Source organism: Blastomyces gilchristii (assembly GCF_000003855.2).
Source record: "Blastomyces gilchristii SLH14081 genomic scaffold supercont1.50, whole genome shotgun sequence".
In the NCBI taxonomy this organism is placed as follows: Eukaryota; Fungi; Ascomycota; class Eurotiomycetes; order Onygenales; family Ajellomycetaceae; genus Blastomyces; species Blastomyces gilchristii.
In genome coordinates this window covers 92,962-116,794 of record NW_003101633.1, presented here as the reverse complement: position 1 = coordinate 116,794, position 23,833 = coordinate 92,962, and the positions used below count along the sequence as shown (strand labels likewise).

The 23,833-nt window shown below is 41.8% G+C and overlaps 7 protein-coding genes across 7 annotated transcripts; 3 read left to right on the top strand and 4 right to left on the bottom strand.

Moving 5' to 3' along the window:
* Positions 1 to 4,333: 4,333 nt before the first annotated feature.
* On the top strand, positions 4,334 to 5,435 carry BDBG_09513 (uncharacterized protein; the record flags this gene model as incomplete). Its single annotated transcript, XM_031724043.1, has 5 exons — positions 4,334 to 4,548; positions 4,609 to 4,813; positions 4,932 to 5,013; positions 5,115 to 5,247; positions 5,297 to 5,435. The coding sequence occupies 5 exons, from the start codon at positions 4,334 to 4,336 to the stop codon at positions 5,433 to 5,435; spliced, it is 774 nt and encodes a 257-aa protein (XP_031581483.1).
* A 42-nt stretch (positions 5,436 to 5,477) lies between these two features.
* On the bottom strand, positions 5,478 to 6,006 carry BDBG_18059 (uncharacterized protein; the record flags this gene model as incomplete). Its single annotated transcript, XM_031725648.1, has 4 exons — positions 5,478 to 5,525; positions 5,587 to 5,645; positions 5,709 to 5,816; positions 5,880 to 6,006. The coding sequence occupies 4 exons, from the start codon at positions 6,004 to 6,006 to the stop codon at positions 5,478 to 5,480; spliced, it is 342 nt and encodes a 113-aa protein (XP_031581482.1).
* Positions 6,007 to 6,051: 45 nt separating this feature from the next.
* On the bottom strand, positions 6,052 to 8,191 carry BDBG_18058 (uncharacterized protein; the record flags this gene model as incomplete). Its single annotated transcript, XM_031725647.1, has 3 exons — positions 6,052 to 6,281; positions 6,352 to 7,857; positions 7,921 to 8,191. The coding sequence occupies 3 exons, from the start codon at positions 8,189 to 8,191 to the stop codon at positions 6,052 to 6,054; spliced, it is 2,007 nt and encodes a 668-aa protein (XP_031581481.1).
* Positions 8,192 to 8,453: 262 nt separating this feature from the next.
* Positions 8,454 to 8,684, top strand: BDBG_09511 (uncharacterized protein; the record flags this gene model as incomplete). Its single annotated transcript, XM_031724042.1, has 1 exon — positions 8,454 to 8,684. The coding sequence occupies one exon, from the start codon at positions 8,454 to 8,456 to the stop codon at positions 8,682 to 8,684; it is 231 nt and encodes a 76-aa protein (XP_031581480.1).
* A 548-nt stretch (positions 8,685 to 9,232) lies between these two features.
* BDBG_09510 (uncharacterized protein) lies at positions 9,233 to 10,030 on the bottom strand (the record flags this gene model as incomplete). The annotated part of the gene is made up of 2 exons (XM_031724041.1): positions 9,233 to 9,713; positions 9,762 to 10,030. The coding sequence occupies 2 exons, from the start codon at positions 10,028 to 10,030 to the stop codon at positions 9,233 to 9,235; spliced, it is 750 nt and encodes a 249-aa protein (XP_031581479.1).
* Positions 10,031 to 10,316: 286 nt separating this feature from the next.
* Positions 10,317 to 10,905, top strand: BDBG_09509 (uncharacterized protein; the record flags this gene model as incomplete). The annotated part of the gene is made up of 2 exons (XM_031724040.1): positions 10,317 to 10,697; positions 10,744 to 10,905. The coding sequence occupies 2 exons, from the start codon at positions 10,317 to 10,319 to the stop codon at positions 10,903 to 10,905; spliced, it is 543 nt and encodes a 180-aa protein (XP_031581478.1).
* Positions 10,906 to 21,698: 10,793 nt separating this feature from the next.
* On the bottom strand, positions 21,699 to 22,179 carry BDBG_18057 (uncharacterized protein; the record flags this gene model as incomplete). The annotated part of the gene is made up of 1 exon (XM_031725646.1): positions 21,699 to 22,179. Exon 1 carries the CDS (start codon positions 22,122 to 22,124, stop codon positions 21,699 to 21,701), a length of 426 nt encoding a protein of 141 aa, XP_031581477.1. The 5' UTR covers positions 22,125 to 22,179.
* Positions 22,180 to 23,833: the final 1,654 nt, after the last annotated feature.

Here is a 23,833-nt window from a genome sequence, read left to right as displayed (position 1 = left end):
GAATATCTTCTTTATCTGTGTAAATACAGCTTCAGTGTTCACTGACTATTGAAATACTGAGTTCTTCTTAGTAAGTTCTGTAAGTAGTCTCATAATATCTGAGAAGTTTTGTATAAATTATCAATAGAAGTTAGTGAATTCAATGAAGCTTTGTACATCTTTCACAGTGTACAGAGCCTCTCATTCAAGAATAGCAGAGATCTTCTCAGAATTCATTCAGATTTTCTTATCAGCTTCTATGATAAAGCCTAGATATTTTGTACTTTTAATCTCAAAATCATACTTGTCTATGTCTATCAGCAGTTCTGCTTTCTGTAGCTGTTATAATATCTTTTATACATGTTCTTGATATTCTTTTCTGAATTCATCAGTGAAGATGAGAATGTTATCAAGATATACAGATACAAATTCATTAAGAAAATCTCAGAGTGCTCAGTTGATATACTTCTGAAATATACTGAGAGCATTAGTCAGTTCAAAGAGTGTGACTATTCATTCAAAGAGATTATATTATATTCAGAATACTGTAAGTTACTCATCTTCTTTAACAATGCAGATCTTATGAAATGTGATGATAATATCTAACTTTGTAAATCATTGAGCTTGTTCAATATGAGCTAGAGTTTCATTGATAAGAGATAAAGAATAATAGTTCTTCTTTGTTAATCTGTTCAATTCTCAATAATTCACACAGAATCAGAGTTCTTCACCTGGTTTCTTTGCAAAGAGAATAAAGGCTGTAGTGAAAGAGTTGTTAATATATATGAATTCTTTATTCAACAGATCATTGAGTGTCTTTTGAAGAAGAAGAAGTTCATCTCAGAACATATTATAAAGAGAGTCTCATAATAATTCAGAGTTCTTGCTGTTCTTCTTTTTCAACTTGATACTGTGATTCACTTCTGAACCTTGTAAGAGAGATAGATTTGTAGCATTATTATCTTGTCAGAAGACATCTAGATATTCATAATATTATTAAGAAAGTTTTATATGAGAATCTGTTATTATAATATAAGATAACTTTTCTAGAGTCTTTTTAATATCAGTCAGACTGATAGAATAGATTGATACATGATTCTGCTATTGATAATTCTTTCAGCAACTTCTTTTTCTGAGTATTTCATAGGCATTGACAGAGATCTGTGTCAGATTCATAGTCTTGTGAATATCATTCTTGTGAACCCTATCATTGTTAGAGAATATTAAACTCCTGTTTTAAGTGTTTAATAAGATGTTTTATTCAGATAGTCAGGCAAGTTCTAATATAAGATTATAATCAAGATTATCAACTTCATATGCATAGATATCTTCATACTGATATTCTTCAATATTTATATTTATTTTCATTATATAACAGATGCAAACATCTTTTGAATTATTGAATTCTGCAAGAAGTCAAGGTTTTAATAAGAGGATACACTTAAGATTATAATGTCTTATAACTGAAGATTTAATCATTGTATAGTGACATAGACTGCTGTCTATCATAACTTTCATATTATACATGTTATTAATCACAGTAGATACAAGAATTGTATTCATTGTTATTTTCTCTTCAAATTGTTATTATCTGATCTCTTCAAGCTTCTGTTTATGAATTTGAACAGAAGCTAATCTTTTTCCTGTTTCATCAGAGTATTCTTATAGTTATCTTTCAAATCTTCCTTCACTGCAATGTGATTGACACAGACAGACACTGATTTATTCTTTAAATAAGAAGGCGCTGATCTTTCTCTTGATTAAGAAGATACATAGATTAATTAACAGTTGAAAGTGATGTGTTCTGATCAGTTACAGTTGATGTATACTTTATATTAATATTAATCAGTGACTTCTTCAGAAGTGATCTCAGAAACTCAGAAGTCTGTTCAAACAGTGAAAACTCTTGCTTATGTGTAGATATTCAAGTCTATTCAATTCATAACATCTGCATCATTATTATTCTTCAGTGCAGATGTATAAGTATAATATCTTCTATCACTATTCTGTATACTCTTGAGCTTGATAAGATAATCATTCAATATCTGAAGTTATACACAGAAATCTTTATAAGTCTGATCTTCATCTATACTTACAAGAGTCTGTAAGAGTTCAAGAGCTAATGTCTTCTTGAGCATGTTAATCTTCATTTAATTCTCTCAAGATTGATCACCTGCTTCTAGAATCTTAGTGTCAAAGTCAGAAATAAATATTGTAAGAGAAGTGTTTCTCTGTTAGATACTCTGTAATCAATCTAATACTTTCTGTTGTATGACAGTGTCTTGAAACAGAATATCAAGATATTTAATAATATTATCAGATATTTATAACACTAATTCACATACTTTCATTTATAAATAAAACTTCTATTTCATACAATTCTTCAATTATTCATTGATATATTAACTTTAATTAATTAATGAACTGATGATATCTTCATCTATACTCAGTTTTATAAGTATTTTCATTCTTCATGATAAGTAGAGAGTGAGATTAAAAGTATTAAAATATATAAGAGTATCTAAGTATTCTTTCAGTGCTTTTATATTCAATTCTGTAGATGTTGAAATTGTATGAGTTTCTTATTATAATAATTATTAAATCTCTTCATATTAATATTATTGAGTTGCATGCATATCAGCTATTTATTATTATTGTAGTTTTAATATTACTCAGAGTTACTGTAATACTGTATCTATACTTATATTTAAGAGTTCTCTCATACTATCATTAGACATAATTATATTAATTATCAAATATGTAATATCTGTGAAAGTGTAATTATATGAATATCTTATATATCTGAGATATTAGAACTCTCAGATCTTCTGCTGATATTCTCTTATAAGATCTTACTCTCTTTGTAAGATCTTATTACAGAGTCAGAGTGACTGATAAGCAAGCTTCTATCTGAAAACTCAGTGTTCACTTAACTGTTTAACTGTTTCTCTATTTCTTATACATTGTTATGTGTTCAGATATCTCAGTGAGTAATTGTTTCTAATAAGAAGACAATATATGAATAATTATTTCTAATAAGAAGATGATGAATGTTTTTCTAGTATAAGAGGCCTACACTGAATAGATCAGTATAATAAATAGAACTTATATAACAAAGAGAAAAATGTTAGAGAAGAAAAAGAAAGAGAAAGTGTGAGAATCAGTGATCTAAGTGGATATTTATATGTGTATGTGGTGATGTACATGGTGGGGCTTCGGGGCGGAAGAATCTATACGCGTTTGTGGCGGCCGAGGATCGGTGATCGAGAATGGCTGAGAATTGGAGCATACGCGTTCGAGAATGGAGCGGTTGGAATCTGTGGAGTGTAACGGAATAGTCTATATGATTGATCGGGCGCAGCCCGCCACACTCTGAGAGTTTCTGAAAGTGTAATCAATGACCTGTTCTATACAATCTAGCTGTGTCATTGTGTAATAGATTTTATGAAGCCTGCCTGGAACAAGGCAAAGAGAGAGTCCAGGTGTTAGTACTTGATTATATATTGTAGTGACATTCAGGTCTTTCCAATCTGGTGTTTACTACATCTGCCTGTGATAAATATCTTTTCAAGACTAGGATGACACTGCCAGGGTTAGAAATGTGATTTGTTATCTCAAGACACATTACTCTACCCAATTTGTTGCCTTGCAGCACATACAGTTATCTTGACATCCAAGGGCTCCAGATCTGGCAGAGCTTTAGCCAGACGGAGGGGTTATTGTTCCAGATAGGGCAGATCACCTCTACCGAGGTATTAATTGTACAATGAAAAGACTAAGTTCTAGGTAGGGATTCATATATCATGTGGTTCCCCGCACTTTTGGCTGTGGGATTGGAGTAGGGTGGGATGACAATTCTTGGGGATAGTAGCTGTAGTTTGGAGAGCAAGATTGATAAAGCGTGGCACGCCGCAACGGAAGCGAGTCGGTCAAGAACTCATGATTATTAGAGGTTCAAAGCTTCGAACCTAATTTCAGCACATTAGTCTCGTGTAAACACGGTCATTCTGCGGCTAGTGAACGAAACACGCACCACAATGGCAAATGGATGTGGATTTGGCCATGCTACGCAAGCCTGGAATGGTGTAGGAGCGTTTTGGGTAGCATTGCATGGACATGCTGGTGATATTATATGATTAGACAATAGTACATACGATACAATCGACTAGAACCCTTTCTACCAATTCTCTGTCCAGCGTCTCATAAGGCGGATTGTTTGTTTCAAAATACACCCGGAAGTAAGATAATCCGGTCCGTTCACTTTGTTTACCACGTTTGCTCCATGTGGCTTTCCGAATTGTAATTAAGTGCATACAGCATTGTAGGGAGATTACTATAAGATTATGCCTTTAGAATGAATCTGAAAATACAAGAATTGTTGGCTGAGCTCGAGCGAGAAAGAGCTGAACTTGATCAAGAAAGACAATGGTGTCAAGACGCGGAAGCTGAGGTGAGAAGCAAAAGAAGACAGCATGAAGAAGAGCAACAACAACATGAAGAAGCAGAAGCTTTGGCTGCGAGCTCAGAGTCATCAACACTGCCTCTGTTTTTACATGCCTGCCATGAATTGTTAGTCGCGATCAAGATCATGACAGACCCTACTTGAACAACTCAAGGCGCGGTAACAAGACTGACAAATCAGAGGGTTCCATCTCACATCATGTTGTGGGACACATTCACTGAGGAGCAAATGAAGGTGTGGCACAAGCTCAATCAGCATTCTCATTTCTTGACAGAAAAGCTCTTCTCCTCTCTACATCAGCTCAACTACATCCGCCAACTTATCAGCTCAATTTCCTCAGAGTGGGATCTTCAGTACTATGAACAGGAAATGGTAGAAAATCAAGTGCGGGCCATAATAGACTGAATATATGAGAATGATGAGCTTAAGAGGGCATTCAGCTTGCGCGGATCAATTATCTTTGAAAGCCATGCTAACCTTGGACTTTCAGGCAGTTGATTTGAACCCAGGTGATCAGCAGTTGTCTGTTGAACTCATGGTTGGGACTGAATCAAGTACCAGAAAGAGAATGGGTAAGAAGAATAAAACAAAGAAAAAAGAGATCATGGTGATCACAGGAGGATTGGCAGATCAATTCTGCATCATCACCAGGATGGTGATGAGCACATCCCAGTGCTCGCTATCAAGTACAAGGCACCCCACAGGCTCACTCAGGATGAAATCATGGGAGGGCTGGCTCAGGACTTTCATCCTTCCAAAGAAGTAATTGGTAAGGACTCAGATGATCCTGATTTCTGCTTGAAGCGGTTAGTTGCTGCCGTCATCACACAGTTGTTCTTCTACATGGTTGCCAAGGGAGTCCGGTACGGCTATGTTTGCGCCGGAGAAGCCTTTATCTTTCTACGCATTCTTCACACTAATGCTCCGCGGTCTCTGGGACGTTGCAGGCTGTGGCTCCCAGCGCGGAAAATCAACTATCACCATTGGGAAATAGCTCTAATATATCGTTGCCTGCAAAGTCACTGCTAGGATTCCTTTATTCAGCATTCAAGGCCTGCACTGGAGACAGCAACATGGAGAGTAACTACGAAAATATTAGTATCAAAATTCATAAAAATCGATTCTAAGGGGGTTGGTGTGCTCACCCAATCTTCTAGTTCATCTTTGTTATGTCTCAGCTCATCGTATCTCGCATCGATGAGTTCTAATTTATGTAAGCTATGTGAAACTAAATGGAAAGTAAAAAAGAAAAAAGATGGATACTCACCGGGTGTCCTGTAAAGCACCTCCAAAACTTCATGATCCATATCCAGTTTGTTCATAAAGGCTTTTGCGTCATCATCCGTTCCGATTTGGCTGAGGCAGAATCGGACCGCTGTATGAATATCAGTTGCGGGTTCATATGTGCTAGAAAAGCAGAGATAGAATGTTCAAGTACCGTCTTTCCTGTAGCCTTTTGCCCCAAGGAATTTGCTGCACTCTAGTATTGCGTCGCGTAGTTCATCCTCCGATTCACCAGTTGGGCATCCATCAGTGACAATTATGATTAGATAGGGGCGTTCCATCTGCCTGCCAGAACTTAGGGGCGCATAAACAAGAGGAATAAGAATTCAATTCCTGAGATTTGTCCCAAGTGGTGTCCACCCATCTGGATCAAAGTCGAGTGTCCGCAATATCGCATTTCCGTCGAGATTGTCGGCGTTAGATAGGTTTGTATTCATCAAGTGAAAATAAACACCTCTGTTGTTTGGGTCCGCCCGCGTTGCAATATCGGTGATGAGTTTGGCGAGTTCCGCTTGCTTGCGCCAGCGGTCTTCTTCCCTCATGGACTGACTGTCATCTAATGCAGGGTGATTTTTAATTTCGTGTTTTACCCTCACACTATGCTGAATTGAAAATTTAATACTTACCACAATAGAGAATGGTTTTGTAAAGAGCCACAGTAGTGAGACCCTGTATTTGGCTGGGTGAGTTTAACCTATTGTTCGGATCATTCCTAAGAGCAGCGGCTTTTTCGGCTACTTCATTGACGTATGTATCTCCAGGGGGGAAAAATCTCCCAAGGCCGTCATTATTGATTGTTCTGTTCAGATTATTTTTGAAGTCCTCCGCTGTTTCAGGTTCTTCTTCGTCAAGCTGTTCATCCACTTCAACAGTGAAGTTCGAAGTATCCACTTCAATAGCGACATTCGAATCGACCTCACCTTCCGCGGAAGAACCGATAGGAATAGCGAAAAGCGCAAGTTGCTCTAGATGGGAGGCAAGATGGCGTTTGAAGACCATTAGAATCACAGTTAGGACATTATCAGGGGTGGAAGTAGGCAATCCAAGCCCCTCGGTGTGCTCCTTCAAGCGGTCAATCCAACTGGAGCAGCAAGGACAATCCTGAGCAGGTATCTGATCGAGAGGCTTCCGACTGATTTCGAGAACAACCTGCTCGTCCCCGTCTTCTAGAAAATCTGGATGATGTTGTTGTATGTGGGCGAGATATCGTTTTTTGAGGTAGAATGTCTTGCTGTTGCATATCCGACAGGTGTAACTGACACGATGGTTTTGCATTTCGTGTTGGAACCATTGGTTGATGTCACCATAGTATGGAGCATCGCATTTGGGAAATGTACACACGTATGGACGGAGATCAGCAAAGACATGTCGCCTCCATACACGCTCATTCTTAAATTTCTTCATTCGGAAACAGAAGGGACATTCGAACTCTTCTTGGCCCTTTATTTTTAAATCCTCAAGCTTTGGGATTCTCGCTAATGTCGATGATTCAAGGTCACCACCATCAACCGAACGTGATATTGTAGTGTAAGATCTTGTGTCCTCCTCGGAGTCTGACTCCTGTTCTGCGGTGAGCATTTGGGGTGTGATACGACCAGGAGCCAAGGTTGAAGCCTTCGTCACGAAAGTCGACGGTCGACTTGAGCAGTCGAGGGGTAGCTTCCCATCATGGAGCTGCTTGTTTGTGTAACCTTGGGGTTCTGGAGCTGGGCCGCGGTCAAGCTCTTCTCGACTGAGTGGGTTATCTAACTGTTCACGGTGATCTTGGATGTAGCATAGGTAATGCCGCCGGTGGGTAATGGCACGGCCGAGTCGCCTACGTAGCCATGTGAACTCTTCGGTGGCAAGCTTTGGGAATTTCGCAGCTACGTGAGCTATGTCGAATTGATCATTGAATCGATATCGGTTTCGACTGAGGGCTTTTGCAAAGCGATCAGTCGGATTAGCCTGGTGGACGAGGCTGGAGACTCGAAAAAGTCGCGTAATGCATGCATTGATCTCTTTGAGGAGTTCATTTTCTTCATTCAGGTCTTCTTCCTTGTTCTGCTCGACATCATCATTGCTGAAATCACAATCATCATTTGAGATAGGAGCAACTGTTTGTTCTCGCTCCATAGCCACAATCTGTAAGACTAGTATACCATTAGCTGACCGTCAGGAGTGGTAGGAGTCGCAGGGACCGGTGGCTCCCTCACGCTCGCCAGTAACCTCACTGAGGTCATCCAATAAATTCAAGACATAGCTCAGAACATCGCCTGCCTCGGACAGGCGCGTCTCAAGAGACATAGGAGAGTCCGGTCGATGAAGAGCTCCGATGTTTCCTGTCCAGAGACTGAACCGCTCCAGTTGGTCATTAACCTGGTCGCGAATTCGTCCATTCTGGTGATTTGGCTCAGCAGGAGTAGTGACAACGGTTTTCAGTGTCGCGATGCAGTATCTGCATTTCTCCAACACGGACGTCGACATCTCCTGGGGCGTAAAATGTGGTGGATAAAGACTTAGACTTGTTTTGAAGACTCTCAAGTTGTGATAGATGAGATGAAGTGGTGAGGCTGATGATTTCTGGGCGGCCGCAAGTGCGGGGTATTTGGACTCACGCTCATTTGGCCCTCTCAGCCTTGCTGTGCTCTTCTCTTCTCTTCTCTCTTCTTTCCTCCCTCAAAGCTGCGAGTTTTTGGCACCCCCCCTCCGCCCAAGGCCCCTCACCTTCCCCAATCCTGCCATCGTGATGAGCGGCATTGAAATCGCAGGCGTTCTCCTCGCGGTCTTCCCTCTCATCATCTCTGGTCTAGAGCACTGGCGCGATGCCGCCAAGGTTGGTGGCTACTTCTGGCGAGTGAGAGAGGGATACAACAAATGTCTTAGAGACGTCCAGTTCTATGAGCTCCTGTACAAAAGGAACCTGAAAGAGCTATTAATGCCCATAGTTGCTGATGCAGATGAGGTGAAACTCCGGTAGGATATGCTTATGCGTGTAGAAAAGCCCTAGCAAGATTAATTAAACAGAACCTGTCTTTGTTTCACAATATAAGCAAGAGACAATAGGAGCTTACCGGCAGCAAAATCACAATGATGGATACTTGAGCTGGGGAATTATCCGGTAAAATGGGAACGGTGATGGAGTTCATTATTGCGATATTACTACAGGAACAAACGTTGAAAATGCCATCGGTGCTTGATGGCTGAAACGTGTTAGGTGAATGCTTTATTACTGAACTTAGAGCTTCAGGGAGGGACATAAGCGGGTGTCAGATGTTACAAAATGTGAAAGACAAGTCAATCAAAACATGTCAAGTCCAAAATATGTCAAGCCCTAATAAATCTTTTCTCCGCTGAGGTAGTTACGTAAAATGTGGATGCCACGGCTGTTCAGAGGTTGCCGGCTGGGTCGACTCAGCTGCCGGCGGAGGTGCCAGGGTTGCTGGATCAGTTTCTATGAAACTTGCAAATGCAGCAGGATGCCACAGCTGTTCGGAGGTTGACTCAGTCGCTGGCTGCGATGCTGGGTCAATTTCTATGAAACTCGCAAATGCAGCTGGGCGGAAGACCGGTGTCGGACATATTTGGCGCTTGATCTTGGTATGCGTTGTTGTAGCTATCCATATTCATTCCATTGAAATCGGGGCTGGCCTGAGGATTTACAGTTTCGGGCGGGTGAAACTGGGCGGTACTCGATCCTGGTGTGTTCGCAGCATTTTCCAGTCTGGTAGATGGCCGGCCCGGATTATCCAGTAGCTCGGAGAGGGGTTTGGGCGTGATGATACCGTCGTTGTCCCAGGTCATGTGTCGCTTCACTTCATTTAATAAACGGCTCGGGGAATCCCTAAGCGAGGAATAAGAATATTGCCCTTTTCCATATGTATGTAATCCTTGAAGTATGATTTTTGCAGCTAAGATAGACCTCTCAATCCTCTTTTCACTAGGATACCGTTGTTGGTGCCAACGAGCGATCGCTTGCCGCAGTCGATTTGTTAGTTGGTATTCACAACTAATAATTGTTAGCTATTGAATTAAACAAAAGAAGAGAATAACTCACATTCCAGAAACTTCGGGCTTCAATTCTAATATAATAGCCAGATTGTCTCTCATCAAGTTAATATAGCTTTTCCCTCGTTTTTCAACTTGTTTGACTTGTTTGACATCGCAACCCCAGTCTTTTGCAACCATTTTGAAAGCTCGGGACTTGCGTTTGCCATAATCGCTGCCAACCTCGGAACTCTTGTGATCAACTTCAAAAGTCGCATAGACCAAGGAAATCCGGCTTGCAATGAAATATATTGTTAGCCTTGCTTCTATGTTTTTCATAACACTGTACAAGCGGCGTCCCGGAGTTGGAAGGTTCCAGTCAATGAGGCTTTCAGTTGAAGACCAAATCTGCTGGGAAGAGCTAATTGGGAAAGGCCCATCTATAAAGGCCGCCTTCAATCTCCGCCTGTATCCAGGGGTTCTTTAAGTAGCCGTCTAGCCAGGAGAACTCAGTGCGTCGCCTAAATGATGTCACCTTAGCACATGCAGATAACGCTTTTGATCCTTTCAAAGGTGTGCTGTGCTGCTTTACTAATATATGGATCCCTTAGGGGCAACCTTTACCATGGCCGACGTTGTGCCAAGGGCGGCCCAAGTAACAGGGGAAACCCAAGGCACCGGCGCCACCATGCTGTTGGACCCAGTCTACCTGTTCAAAGGGAAGCTTCGAGCTGCTGCCACCCGTGGCAAGTTCCACGATGCCTCTGATCTGCGTTGGTTGGAGAACAATTACCTTTCTAGACTCCAGGAGAACAGAGGCCAGTTAAGTCTCCTCTATGTTGGCTTAGCATTGAAGCGCTATCCTGAGCTCCAGCACTGCTTCACGCGCATCGGCATCAACTACAGCTATCCGGTGTATGAGGCTCTATTTGATGACCCAGCGCCCTCCGAAATGAGGCGGCAGCCACCGAAAAAACGTAAAATTCCCAACTTGGACACGGTTTTGGTAAGACTCTTCCTCGTATGGCTCATGGTGGGGCTTTTTCCACTAGGTAGAGATTTTTATGGCCAACCTCGCGTCTAATATTGAAATCATGGGTGGTGGAAAGAGGCGGAGGAGTTGGAGGTCTACATGTTTGATTGCTGAGTCGAAGCCAAGCCAAGCCAAGCCCCAGCACCCTTCCCGAGGGGTCTTCTGCGTCCCACCAATTTAGTTTCACGTGATGTAGATCTGTAGATCTCCCTACGTCTCGTCTGGAACCAACCCAGAAAATTTCATAATCTAGCACGCCATCCAATTTCACCCGCAATCCATTTCGCTTGCAATCCATCTGCAGCGCTTTCTGTTATTGTTCCCCACTCAATATCTCTGTGTTTTTTATACTGAGGAGTAAAAAGCACAGAAGTATTCTGAGTACAGCATTGAAATGAGATGATTACTCTGTCAGTAAGAATAGAGAGTGGTGAAAGTTAGAACTGAAGGGCAGGGTCATCATTCAAAAATTTATAGAATTGTCAAGAGGAAAACATATTCATTTGGGCCGTGGGTCCTTGGTTGTCACAGGGCCACAGAAATCGGTTCAATGGCCTCTGCCGTCCACAGGCCAGCATGGCCACAAGTTGGTCGCCTTTGGGCCTACCAGGTCCATGGACCGCGATCCATGGACCCGTCAGGCCTATTGGCTCCTGCTGTTGAATATTGCTGTGGCTGGAGGATCACGGTGGCTGAAGGTTGTGGCTAGGCTGGAACTGATATATATATGTATATAGACTGTCCCGCCTCAGTGTAAAATGTATTAACAAGGAAGAATAATCCCATACTCTGAACCTATTTCAACAGGTTATGAGCCCGGGTTGCCTGCGCAACACCTGTATCCTCCTTTTTCAAACAGCTAAGTTTCCCCTCTCTCAACATGTTAGTCCCATCAGTTGAATCACTTAATTGACAGTTCTTAGAGACAATGGGCGTTGCTTTGATCTTGAATGGCTCTGAAAACTTCAGAAGAATGAGATGATTTATCTCTCTTCTCAGAGACCATATTCTCTCTGTCCAAGCAATATTCAAGTATGATGTGGCAAAATGTCCCCCCTCCACAACAAGAGGCATTGGGAACAATAGCCTATCATTGAATGACATATCATATTTGATTACGATGAACGAATCACCACATACCGATCATCGACCCATTCATACTGCAACAGCACAGAATTGATGCTGACATCTTCAATTTGCCTGCAACAAAATCATATCAGTCGGAAAAATTTATATCAGTTCCAACATGACAACTTTCAGAATTCACACCACAAAATGTCATCTCAATATCAAAAGTGAGTCCCATCTCAGTTTCAGAAAAGACATGGGCATCATTGAATGGAGAAAGAACTGAATCTGCTCTCATATCTTCAAGAAATACATAACTGGGATTTCCAGCGAATTCAAAAGTCATTTTTCCCATCACTTTCATATCACGCCGTTTGCAAGGCCCACTGGCATATGTCTGTGGAAGAATGCAACAGTTGAGCATCAATTATCATCTCTTAGAATACCATTTTGAGGCGTCGGAGTGCTCCTGATATCAACTCAACCTGCTCAAATTCCGGACCCTGTCACCTCTATACTTCTACTTCTCATTCCCTTCCTGAAAGCACTACTAGAGCCTCTACTGCATCCTCAGCAAGTTCTGAGGAAGACACAGTAATATCCAATCATAGGACTGGAAAACACTATAACCTTCAACCAAACAGGCCTACGAAGTTTTCACAAAGAAAACCTCAGTGTCGAGTTGATCACCGTCATTTCCCTCACTTCTTCAAATCATACAAGGATCACCTGGAATCGGACGGACTACCAGACAGAGACTACAGTCCTCCATCTCATACTCCTACGCCGGAATCGTCGGACCGCAGTCCCTCTATCATATCAACCCAGCTCAGCGACGCATCAAGCTTGGACCTTTTCGGTCTAGAGCCACGTTCCCCTAGGTTGTCAAGCCTCGAACCGTCCATAAACTCAGATCCGCCTATCGACATATCAAGCCCAGAATTCTTCAGCGCTGAAGAACAACCTCCTTCATCATGACTGACGTTGCAAAATTTGAGCAATTTGGTCTCAACTCATTCTATAACGCTATCCCCACGCTTGATAATGCCAACGACTGGTTTAAATGGAACCAGAAGGTCAATGAGTTCATCCGAATTTCTGCCATTGCTGATGATGGATCTACTCCGCCGGCGGAAGAAGAGCAAGCACAGCAATGAATCCACCGTCAAAGGTTTTACTCCGCAATGATTACAGCCAAATTGACACATGATGCAGCACAACGGCTCAATGCTTTTGATACCACTCGAGTACAATCGCTCCTCAAAGCAGTCAAGGATAACTTCAAGCCTGAGGGATCTGGAACCTATGTACAGCTCCAGAGATGATACTTGTCCCTCACCAGGGCAACATGTGGGAGTGCTCAAGCTCTTGGAGCCGAAATCAGAAAAATTCATGCAGAGAAGCTCCTCCTCGACTCCGCCTGTGTCACTTCCGAGATTGAGCAAATATTTTTCTTTCTACAAGCATTGGGCCCTGAGTACGAGAGCTTCCGTGATCATATATTCAGACAAATGGACCTTGTCAATGAGAGGGATGAAAATGGAAATGTTACAAAACCGGCTCCTACCTTTGATTCCATTGAAAACAAGGCAATTGAAGAAGAACATAGGAAGGGACAACTAGGCAGGCAGTCAATGGACACGCAAGCGCTCTCTACCTTTGCTCTAACACAAAAGTCTATGAACAGAAAAATCACACCTTCATCAGATGGAACCACGTGCCTAATTGAGATTTATGATGTTCCATACTGCTCCTTCTGTCGGAAACCTTACCATGTAGAGCCTGATTGTTTCAAGAAGAATCCAAAATTAAAGGATCAGCGAAAGGATGTTAAGGGACGCAAGGCGAGGCCAGGAAACTCACAAACAAATACGCGCAAGTCATCAAAAAGACGACCTAGTTCTGATAATGAGGATGATGAAATTGGTGGCCCAAGAGATTCAAAAAGGCCTACCTTTATGGCAGCAACGGCCTCGGAGGGGGATGTAAACGCCGCGTTCAGAAAGGACATTGAAGGAAATCTTGCCCTATTCAATCACACCTTCGCAATGGTAGCTACGAAGACTCCGTCAATTCATGACACTTGGATTTTCAACAGTGGATGTGCTCAGCATGTCTGCAACACTGCTGCCAGGTTCATTCAAATGAACAAATACTTCAGACCACCACTGAGAAGCGTCGATGCCTCCACGGCCCCATCAGGGGTGGGAACAGTGAATATCCTGTGCAATGTACGAGACAGAAGGAAATGGCTTGTTCTTGATAACATTCTCTTCATCCCCTCTGCACATGCAAGCCTCATATCCGTGCTCCAGCTCCTCAAACAAGGAGCAAAGGTTGAGTTCTCAAGCCAAGGCGCCAGTATTCGCAACAAATCAAGCCGAAAGAACCTGTATACTGCAAGCCAGTATCACGGGGTTTATGCACTTGATCTCTGGATAAATCACAGTTTTCCTGCCTATCACGTCAGTCGACAAATGGCTCTCTGGCATCATCGTCTGGCCCATATAAGTGATGCAAATCTACACCGACTCAAGACACAGGCTCATGGCGTTCGGGATATGGAACCACGCCAACCCTGCAACCCATGCCTCCAGGGCTGCATGACTGAAAAGCCTCACAGTTCCTCAAACAAAAAGGGAGAGTATGCAATGGAACTCCTTCATATTGATGTTGCTGGTTCATTTGACGAGGGTCTGGACAGCAGTTGCTACTGGCTCATCATTGTTGACGACTTTACAGGCTGGATAGAGATCATCCCTATACCACGATGACAAGAGTTTGTCATAGAATCGCTGCGCTTCTTCCTCGATCACAACAAGTGTCCTGAATGCAAATGTAGATGGATATGCCTCGATCGGATCCCTGAGCAGGTGGGAGAAGAAATGAAATTTATGCTCTTCTCACAGGCAATCCGGGCCGAAATCACGGGAGTTGACCAGTATCAACAGAATGAAGTTGCTGAAAGAGCGCACAGGACAATCTATGATAGAGTCAATCCAACACTGACACATGCAAAGCTGCCTTCAAAATTCTGGCCAGAGATTTCTCAAACTGCAGCATTCCTGTCTAATCAATCGCCATCATCCAAACTCAAAATGACTCCATATCAGGCCTGGTATGGTGACAAGCCGGATCTGTCACAACTTAGAGTAATTGGCTCAAGGGGAGAATATCTGATTCCACCCAAGCAAAGAAAGAAACTCTCAGACCCAAGAATGAGGCCATGTCTTCTGCTAGGATATGAAGGAAACACGAACTACTGTATTCTACTAGAAGATGGCAGAATCATTGAAACTCTGAATGCTGAATTTCAAGAAGTCCTAACCACTTCCTTCACACAGACTAGAAAAGATGTGGGAGCGGTACAAGACAACTCACCTGAGACAACAGCTGCTGCCGCAGGGGGAAGTTAGACGGTGGGACTATTAAACCAACTGTTGGTAAATGTATGGCATGCATCCGTGCCAGCCTCAGGACATCAAATGTCCACAGCATCACAAGAACAAAGACTGCCTCAATCGGGAAGCGACAACTTACAAGAGCAAATGTCTCAGTTAAGTGACAAAAACTCACAGCCCATTGCTGGACAGGAAGATAGAACCCTTTCGCCCACATGAAGTGAGGATGTCTTTGAACCATTTTCAGACGCTCCACAGGACACTGCTCATGAAAGCAACTCATCAACCAGCGGTGACCAGCAACAAGACAATGCTCAACAAGATCAAAGACCAGGAGATAGATTACAATATACAGAGCTCCAAGTTGATCGCCCGGAACACACACTGCAGCAAGAAACACTTGGACATCACCCTGAACTTAGGGTCCGTTTCTCGCAGACCACGCAGGATGCTTCCACTGAGAGTGAAGAAGAACTCACGCTGATGAATATACCTGAAGGAAATGTAATTCCAACATTCCTAACAGTAGCTGCAGAAGAAACGGAGCCTTTTGAACCAAAGACCCTTTGGCAAGCGAAGAGCAGCACCAGCTGGCCCGAATGGGAGAATGCAATGACTGACAAAGTGAACTCACTCAAGCAAAATAAGACATGGGAACTTATTGATCCTCTGAAAGACTGATGGGTTCTTAGCAGAAAGTGAGTCTTTAAGATCAAACAAGGACTCAATGGAGAAGTCGTCCGCTACAAATGCCGATGGGTGGTAAGAGGCTTCACACAAGAAGAAGGCATTGACTATGACAAAACATTTGCATCTGTGGTCAAGCCAATGAGCTATAAGGCTCTGCTCGCAATCGCTGCAGCCTTAGACCTCAAAATTGAACAGATGGATGTCAAGACAGCATTCTTGTATGGGAATATTGATCACGAGATCTATGTCGAACAGCCTCACCACATGACAGATGGTACAACGAAAGTTTGCAAGCTTCAAAAGGCGCTCTATGGCTTAAAACAAGCTCCTCGGATCTGGTATCAAACTCTCACGAACTTCCTACACAACCTTGGCTTCGAACCAATCAACGCTGATCTTGGTATCTTTGTCCGGAGTACTATGTACATTGCGGTCTACATTGATGATCTCCTGATCGTGGGACCAAGCATTGCAGAGATAAGGAAAATCAAGCGAAACCTCAGAAATTGTTTTTGAATGACAGACCTGGGACCGTGTAGCTACTATCTCGGGATATCCATCCAGCGGGATCGTCAAAACCGGACCCTGTACCTCAGTCAAGAGGTGTATATTGACAAGGTTGTACACCAGTTTGGAGTCAGCAACTGCGCTCCCATCAGCACACTGATAGAAACCTCACCACTTCCAGAGAACAGTTCACATTACAACTGCCCTCCAAATCAAAGGATCACATACCAACACACTGTTGGATCTTTGATGTATATTATGCTTGGGACTAGGGGGGATATTGCGTATGCGGTCTCTATGGCGAGCAGACACCTGGCAAACCCTGGACCCCAGCATATTAGCCTTGCTCAGCGCATCCTATGATACCTAAAAGGCACAAAGCGACTCAGACTCACCTACAGGGGTCAGTTTCAAATGCTTAGAGGCTTTACAGACGCGGACTGGGGTGGATGTCGCAACACAAGATGATCAACGGCTGGATATCTCTTCAACATCGGGAGCGGAGCAATCAGCTGGCAATCAAAGCACCAGAGTGTTATTGCTCTCTCAACCTGCGAGGCCGAGTTTCTCAGGCAGACACAGGCGACCAAGGAAGCAATCTGGTTGAGAAAACTCCTCAATGAGTTGAATATGAGCCAAGGAAAAGCTGCTACAATCATTTGCGGAGACAACCAAGGAGCTATCGCTCTGTCCTCGAATCCACAATATCACTCCCGCATGAAACATATGGATATCCAACGCAAATGGCAGGGAGAAATCCAGGATCTTGGAATGGTGGAATTAAAATACATTCCAACTACAGAACAGGTCGCTGATGGGTTCACCAAGCCTCTCGCACGGGAACGGTTTGAATGGTTTCGAAGAGGGCTTGGTATCGAGTGACGCTCATGGCTTATGGCTTTTTGGATGGAGACTAGGGAACCACGGGCACCCTTTTCCTTCTTTTTCCCTCAAAGGTTTTTTGAAGGTTTTTAACGGGGTTCGTTGCAACCGTGATGAGTAGTCGCTGGCATCCTTTGGTGGTGGTTGCCATCGAGTGGGAGTGTTGAATATTGCTGTGGCTGGAGGATCACGGTGGCTGAAGGTTGTGGCTAGGCTGGAACTGATATATATATGTATATAGACTGTCCCGCCTCAGTGTAAAATGTATTAACAAGGAAGAATAATCCCATACTCTGAACCTATTTCAACACCTGCCTCCAGCATGGCAACCTAGGTCACTGGACCTACTACACATGTCCTTAAGCACTGGCCATAGTACCACTTCCCTTGGTCATTGTGCTAGTGACCACATGATGTAGTCCCTGGCCTTTTGTCAACCTTCTTCTGCCCCTGTGCCTCTGGCCTTATTGGACCTTCGGCCCTCAGGTTTGTACCCTAGCCGGCCCTCTGTCAACTGGATTAATCTCCATTCTGGGCACGTAGGGCCACCTGCGTAAATACACGACAGTACGTCACTTTCGTCAGACAAGACCTCAACAACATACATCTATGTGTGTGTACTGATATCAATTAGGCTAGACTTGACCCTTGGAAGAACAGATACGGTTTTTAACATCGTACTCTGATGGCCCCATTGCCTAATAACGTAATTCCCAAGCGAGCGAACCACCAAAACCACCGTATCCCAACTAGTTAGGTTTCAAGTCGAATTATCTCAACGCAACAACGCTTAATTAAATTAAATTAAATTACACGCGGTTGAGGACATCTTAATCTTGTATGCCCGAGAGTATTACAATTGCTGCAGCGTTGTGGAGCTCGTCGGCGTGGAGCAGGCTCAGATGGCAGGGGCTCGCGGGGTTGAATAACTGGCTGTTCAACAGGCTCTGTAGGTGCTGCAGGTGGAGCTAGAAGACTTTGAACATGGCTTGGCGCGCTCCTGTCCCTGATAAAAATGGGCAACCAAATCACGCCTTGGCGTCCTTCTGGTCCGGACCGTGACGGGCACTGTTTTTGGGCTGCTTGGCGTGCAATGGTCATCTCTCACTTTCCTGTTTCTGCCTCGATCGTTGGAAGCCATAAACACCACAGAATACACACGATGACTGTCAAATCGTGTATGCTGACCAAATCGCACAAAACATCAAAAAGCGAAAATGCAAAATTACAAAACTGCAAACATTGCCTTTTCGCACGAGTGCAGAGATGCAAGCCCACCACACCTTGCCATCATATCAGTGCTGGGCCTTGCTGAGCCTTAACCACCAAAGGTGGGCCGTAAATGACGTCATAGATAGAACTCCAGACGTCTGCGCTTTTGCCCAGCGACAGAAGGTTAAGCGTAGACCTATCCAAGGCCATTCTTCAGGGAAATATCCCCTATACTTTAGAGCATCTTCAATGACAAACAAAGAGAGATGAGAAGAGTGACTGAACCAGTTGACAAGGAATAGGACAGTGAGAACTTCATTGAGTGTTGCCAGGAGCACTCAAAGTCGATCCCACCAAAAGCCCTTGCCCTTGTGGTCCGGACCAGGAAGGGCGCCAAGCTGTGATTTGGTTGATTTGTGTGGCCTGCTCGGCAATTGCTTCCATGAGGCATTTCCTCACATGAGGATTCTCTTGAGATTCTTGTCACAGAAGAGGTTTTCTAAATAAATACTCTTTGACCAAACTTCACAATATTTAAAGGCTGTTAAAAAATCCATGTGTTCTAGCATCTGACAAAGCCTTCATATCTCAGATAGTCAAGATAATGCCTTTGTGAAACATGGGAACTTGAGAACTCTCACTCGAATCGAGTAACTTCATGTGTCTAAGTTCCTCGCTGAACCAGCGTTAAAGGGCTATTTATCGGCTGTATTGCAGGGGGAACTTCAGATCTTGTAGATTCTACAAAATCATTCTTCTCTGCAGCCATCACTGCATGATATCCTGATCATCTCCTGAGCATTGAATACAATGGCTCTTTATCAAAGAAGGAGAATATCACCTCCCTTGTAATCTCAGGCCCTCATCCTCACAGCCGCCAACGCCGGGCAGATCAATCATACTAAAAAAGCTACAGCAGCTAGCATATTTCCTCACTTTTTTTTCTGCTCTTCATCTTCACCTGAAGACATTCTGAAGCTTCTGTCCAGAAAGGCTCCCTGTGGCCTGAATGCCCAACATGGCTGCATTCAGTGAGGATGAGGGCAGTGGGTCGGACTACACCGATGGCAACACCAATGATATTTTTTCAGATGACAGGTAATGACACTGACAGGACTGGTGATAGTGATGAGACTGATGAAAGTGATGAGCAGTTTTGAAAAGAAGACAAGCTTCCTCCTCCCAAACACTATGAGGCTGAGGATGCCTTTCATCCAGTGATGGTAAGTCTTCACTTGTTTCAAAGATGTGTGAAGGTGTCTAAATGTATTCCTTGTTGATTCATGAAAATGTGGGGCAGATGTGAAGAGTGAGAGACTACAAGATGACAGGACAGAGATCAAAGAGCAGAGAGAGAAAGAAGGATGTGTACTGTAAAGAAACTTGAGGAACTCCAGCGAAGGCAGGTGCAAGTTGAAGTGTAAGTAGGCTAAAAGATATGCAAGCTGGGAAGTGTGCAAGCCTGAAAGAGATGCAGAGAGCCAAAGTGTAAAAGGTCTGAAAAAGATGCAAGCCGAAAGAGATACAGAGTCCACAGGCATAAACGCGCAGCTGTGATGAGTCCTCGAAGCAAGGGAAAATGTATAAACCACAGCCGGAAGCACCATGCTGAACTATCGTCCCCTTGGCGCAGGGCCTCCTTGGATATTTCCAACGAACATCCTGGGACGCTGGGTGCCTACTTTTTCAGCCCCCGATCGAAAGCATACCTCAAAACCGTGGGTTTCATTTTACTGTTAAATGCGGTCATATTGATCATTCAAAAGATGTGAGAATTTTTATGATACTGTACACTACTGAATTCATTGTAATTTACAACTAAACAATATATTTCATCCATTCACACTTATTCTCAAGTTTCCCTTGCTTCTCCACCTCCTGTTTCTGTAAGAGCCCATTTCCATTTTTGAATTGAAGTTTGCCTGTTTCACCTTCAACAAAGCTGCTCCTGAAGGGTTTGCTAAAATATTCACTCTGCATAGTCAGTACAAGTAGACTGACCGTGTGACCGTGTCTGGGACCAGGACCAAACTTTACAGTTGTCACGTTGCCTAAAAGCATTACTCCTGGTCATGGTTTGTGTTCATCACATTGATCCCAAATCACATTATTTCAAATATTAAAGGTTCCAGATTCACTTTTCAAATAAAAATCTAGTTCTGAATAAAGAATATGTTTGAATTCTTAGTCACATTTTCATTCTGATCTCATTATTGAGAATAGCATTAAATGAGATCATGAAATCACTTCTCACTTACATAATATCATAACATAGTGCTCATTTGTTGAAAATTCAATAGAGAGTATTATTAAATATTATTACTTTTCTAAACACAGATCATAATTCATATAATTTTAATTATAAAAAAAATATAAAATATAAAAAAAAAAAACAAAAAATAAAAAACAAAACAAAATAAAAACAAGAAAAAATCAGAATGAATGAAAAAAAAAAAAAGAAAAGAAAAAGAAAAAAACAAAAAATAAAAATAAAAAAAATCAAGATTGCAGAGCTGCAGTATTCTCAAAATACTCACTCTTTAAAGTCTTTATAATATTTATCATTAACTGTGTATCTCTCACAGTGAGAGTAACACAGTTATAATAAGTTATTATCTTAATATTATCTAATAAATAATCAGTATATATCTGTATAAATATGAATATTTAGAAAATATACACTTAAAAAGTGTGATCAGAGTGAACTCTGCTGCTACTTGAATAATATTAAGAACAGAACACTGAAATTGATGATTTTTCTTATTAATTTCACAGATAAGACAGATGAAGATAATCTTGAGAAATATAAGATTCTCTAACTTCTGATAAAAATGAATCTTATGAAGAGACTCTATTTTCATGATATCAGAGACTGAGTGTTATTAAAAAGTGTTACTTTCATGCAATACATATACACTTACTGTGATAATTTACTCTCTGTGTACATAGCTGAGAGTTGCAGCTTTCTCATACTGCATGACTCTCTCTGAGATGCTGGTATCAGTTTGCAATTCATACAGTCTCTCAGTTCAGCATGCACTGCATGTATACAGCTCTGTGTACTGAGACTGTGTTGATTATTATAATCTGATATGATACTCACTTTTTACAGGCCATGTTTTGTTTAGAGAAGAGAGAGAGAAGACACAACTGTGATTTTATTAAGAGAAAATGAATAATTAGTAATATTAAATATAATTTAGTTCTTCTGCATTTAAAATTTAATTTTCACAAACCGCTCCACCACGAACTCGCTCGATTTTTCGAATAAGAACCCGCCGATAGATCCATCGAAAAGCCCTCGATCATACGAGCATTCTGACCCCATCGCCGACCGCATACCCTGTGTGGTGGTGGAGTTATCCAGCCAAACATGAACCGGACGTTGTTCGAAGCTCCTGTGTGGGATTATCCCCCGTTCTCCCCTACCACACCACAACCCCGGGCCAGAGTGCCATACAAATTGTAAGGTGAAGTGACCTAGCCATATGCACCAATCTTCTCGATTTTGGAAGATCCCCGACCTGTAGTTGTGGAGATATCCGAGGAGCGACCTCCGCGAAAACCCTGTCCATCTTTGATGTTCCAAAACACCAACGCCAAGTCTCACCCTCGTACCGCCCTTCCCAATCTGGCCCATCCCCGGCAGAAAAATACAAAAAGATACCTCAGCGATAATATCAAGCACATAATCAATGGACTCTTCTGAAGTGCAATCTCCACGGTCCGTCGCCTGTGTATCTAGACTTCAACACCAAGTCTCACCCTTGTACTACCCCTCTCAATCTGGCCCATCCCCAGCAGAATGATACAAAAAGATACCTTGGCAACAGTATTCAATACATAATCAGTGAACAACGAGTCAACAGCACATCAACAACTATAAAATCAGTATATCTCAAGATCTGACTGAGCCTTTGATCCCTGCACAGTGAGATATATTAAATCTAGTTTTAATACCTCAATATTCAATAGATTCTGCAAGGGATTGAGAACAGCAACACTAGGTTTCTATTGAATTTGAGAATTAACTCTATATTGATATAATCATTGACAAAGTCTTCTATTTTAAGATATAAATAACCAGTTTCTCTACATCTCGCTGGCAATATTTACATTATTATATAGAAACAGACTTATATTCTCTATAATATCAAGACTCTGAAGAGAGAAAGTCTTGATAGAGAGTATACAGTAGTGTATATCTTAGCAGTTTCTATCTCATTCTTCTGCAGCAGTTAATGCAAAAAAAAAAAGATCTTAGAAATAGTTTTTTACTTCTCTTGAAAAAGTAAGGTGTTTTTCTCTGAATTTTATACAATATTCTTACAAAGAATTAAAAACAGAGTTGTTTTCTATCATAATTTCATATTCTTTTAAGTAAGAATTACTTTTTCAGTGACTGAAGAGCTTTCATTAATACTTAATTCTCTTTTACACTCTTTATTGACTGATTTGAGTTGCACACTTGTTGTGTGAGAAGAATTGAATGATTTAGAATAAAATTGAATAGTTTTAATCAATTTCTCTGCAAAAAATTAACTTATTTTTTGTCAGTTTTTCTCTCAAAAACTGTCATATCATCTGATTTATTATCAATTGATATCATACTTTTCCTCACTGTATCCTAAGAAAGAGTTTGTAAAGATTTTATTGATTTATCTTAAAAATCACTTTTAGTTTATTAGATTCTCTTCAAAAATCTAACCTAGTTACTGAACTAGTGTGAAAAAAAAATCAGATGTTTTATACACAAAAGTCTTTCATTCTTCTTTTGAAACAGTCTGACCAACTTTTCAATTGAAAATAGACTAATAAATCTCTCAACTGAAACAGTCTGACCAACTTTTCATTTGAAAATAGATTAATAAACCTCTCAATTGAAACAGTCTGACCAACTTTTCAGTTGAAAATATACTGATAAATCTCTCAATTGAAACAGTCTGACCAACTTTTCATTCAGTGAGTAAAATGAGTTCAAGAGTACACTCAGTTGATGTGGAAAAAGATGTTTTCCCAGATGCCATTCCTGAGATTGAAATTCTAAAGAGAAGAAAGAAGGAAGAAATAGAGAAACAACAAGTTCTTGAAATACAGGAACTGGAAAAAGCAAGCAAAATTCTTGGAAAACAGTGTCTGAGTGAGGAGAATGAAGAAGTTCTGTTAATTCTTCATACTCAGGCTAGACAACTACAAGAAGTGATCAAGTTCAAACTTGGAATTTCAAACACAATTCAAAAAACATTGAAATCTTCCAGTACAGTCACTGACTCTTTTTCATCTTCTACTTCTTCATCTTCTTCTTCAAATCAGAAGAAAACATATGCTCAAGTAGCAGAATCTGCTGTC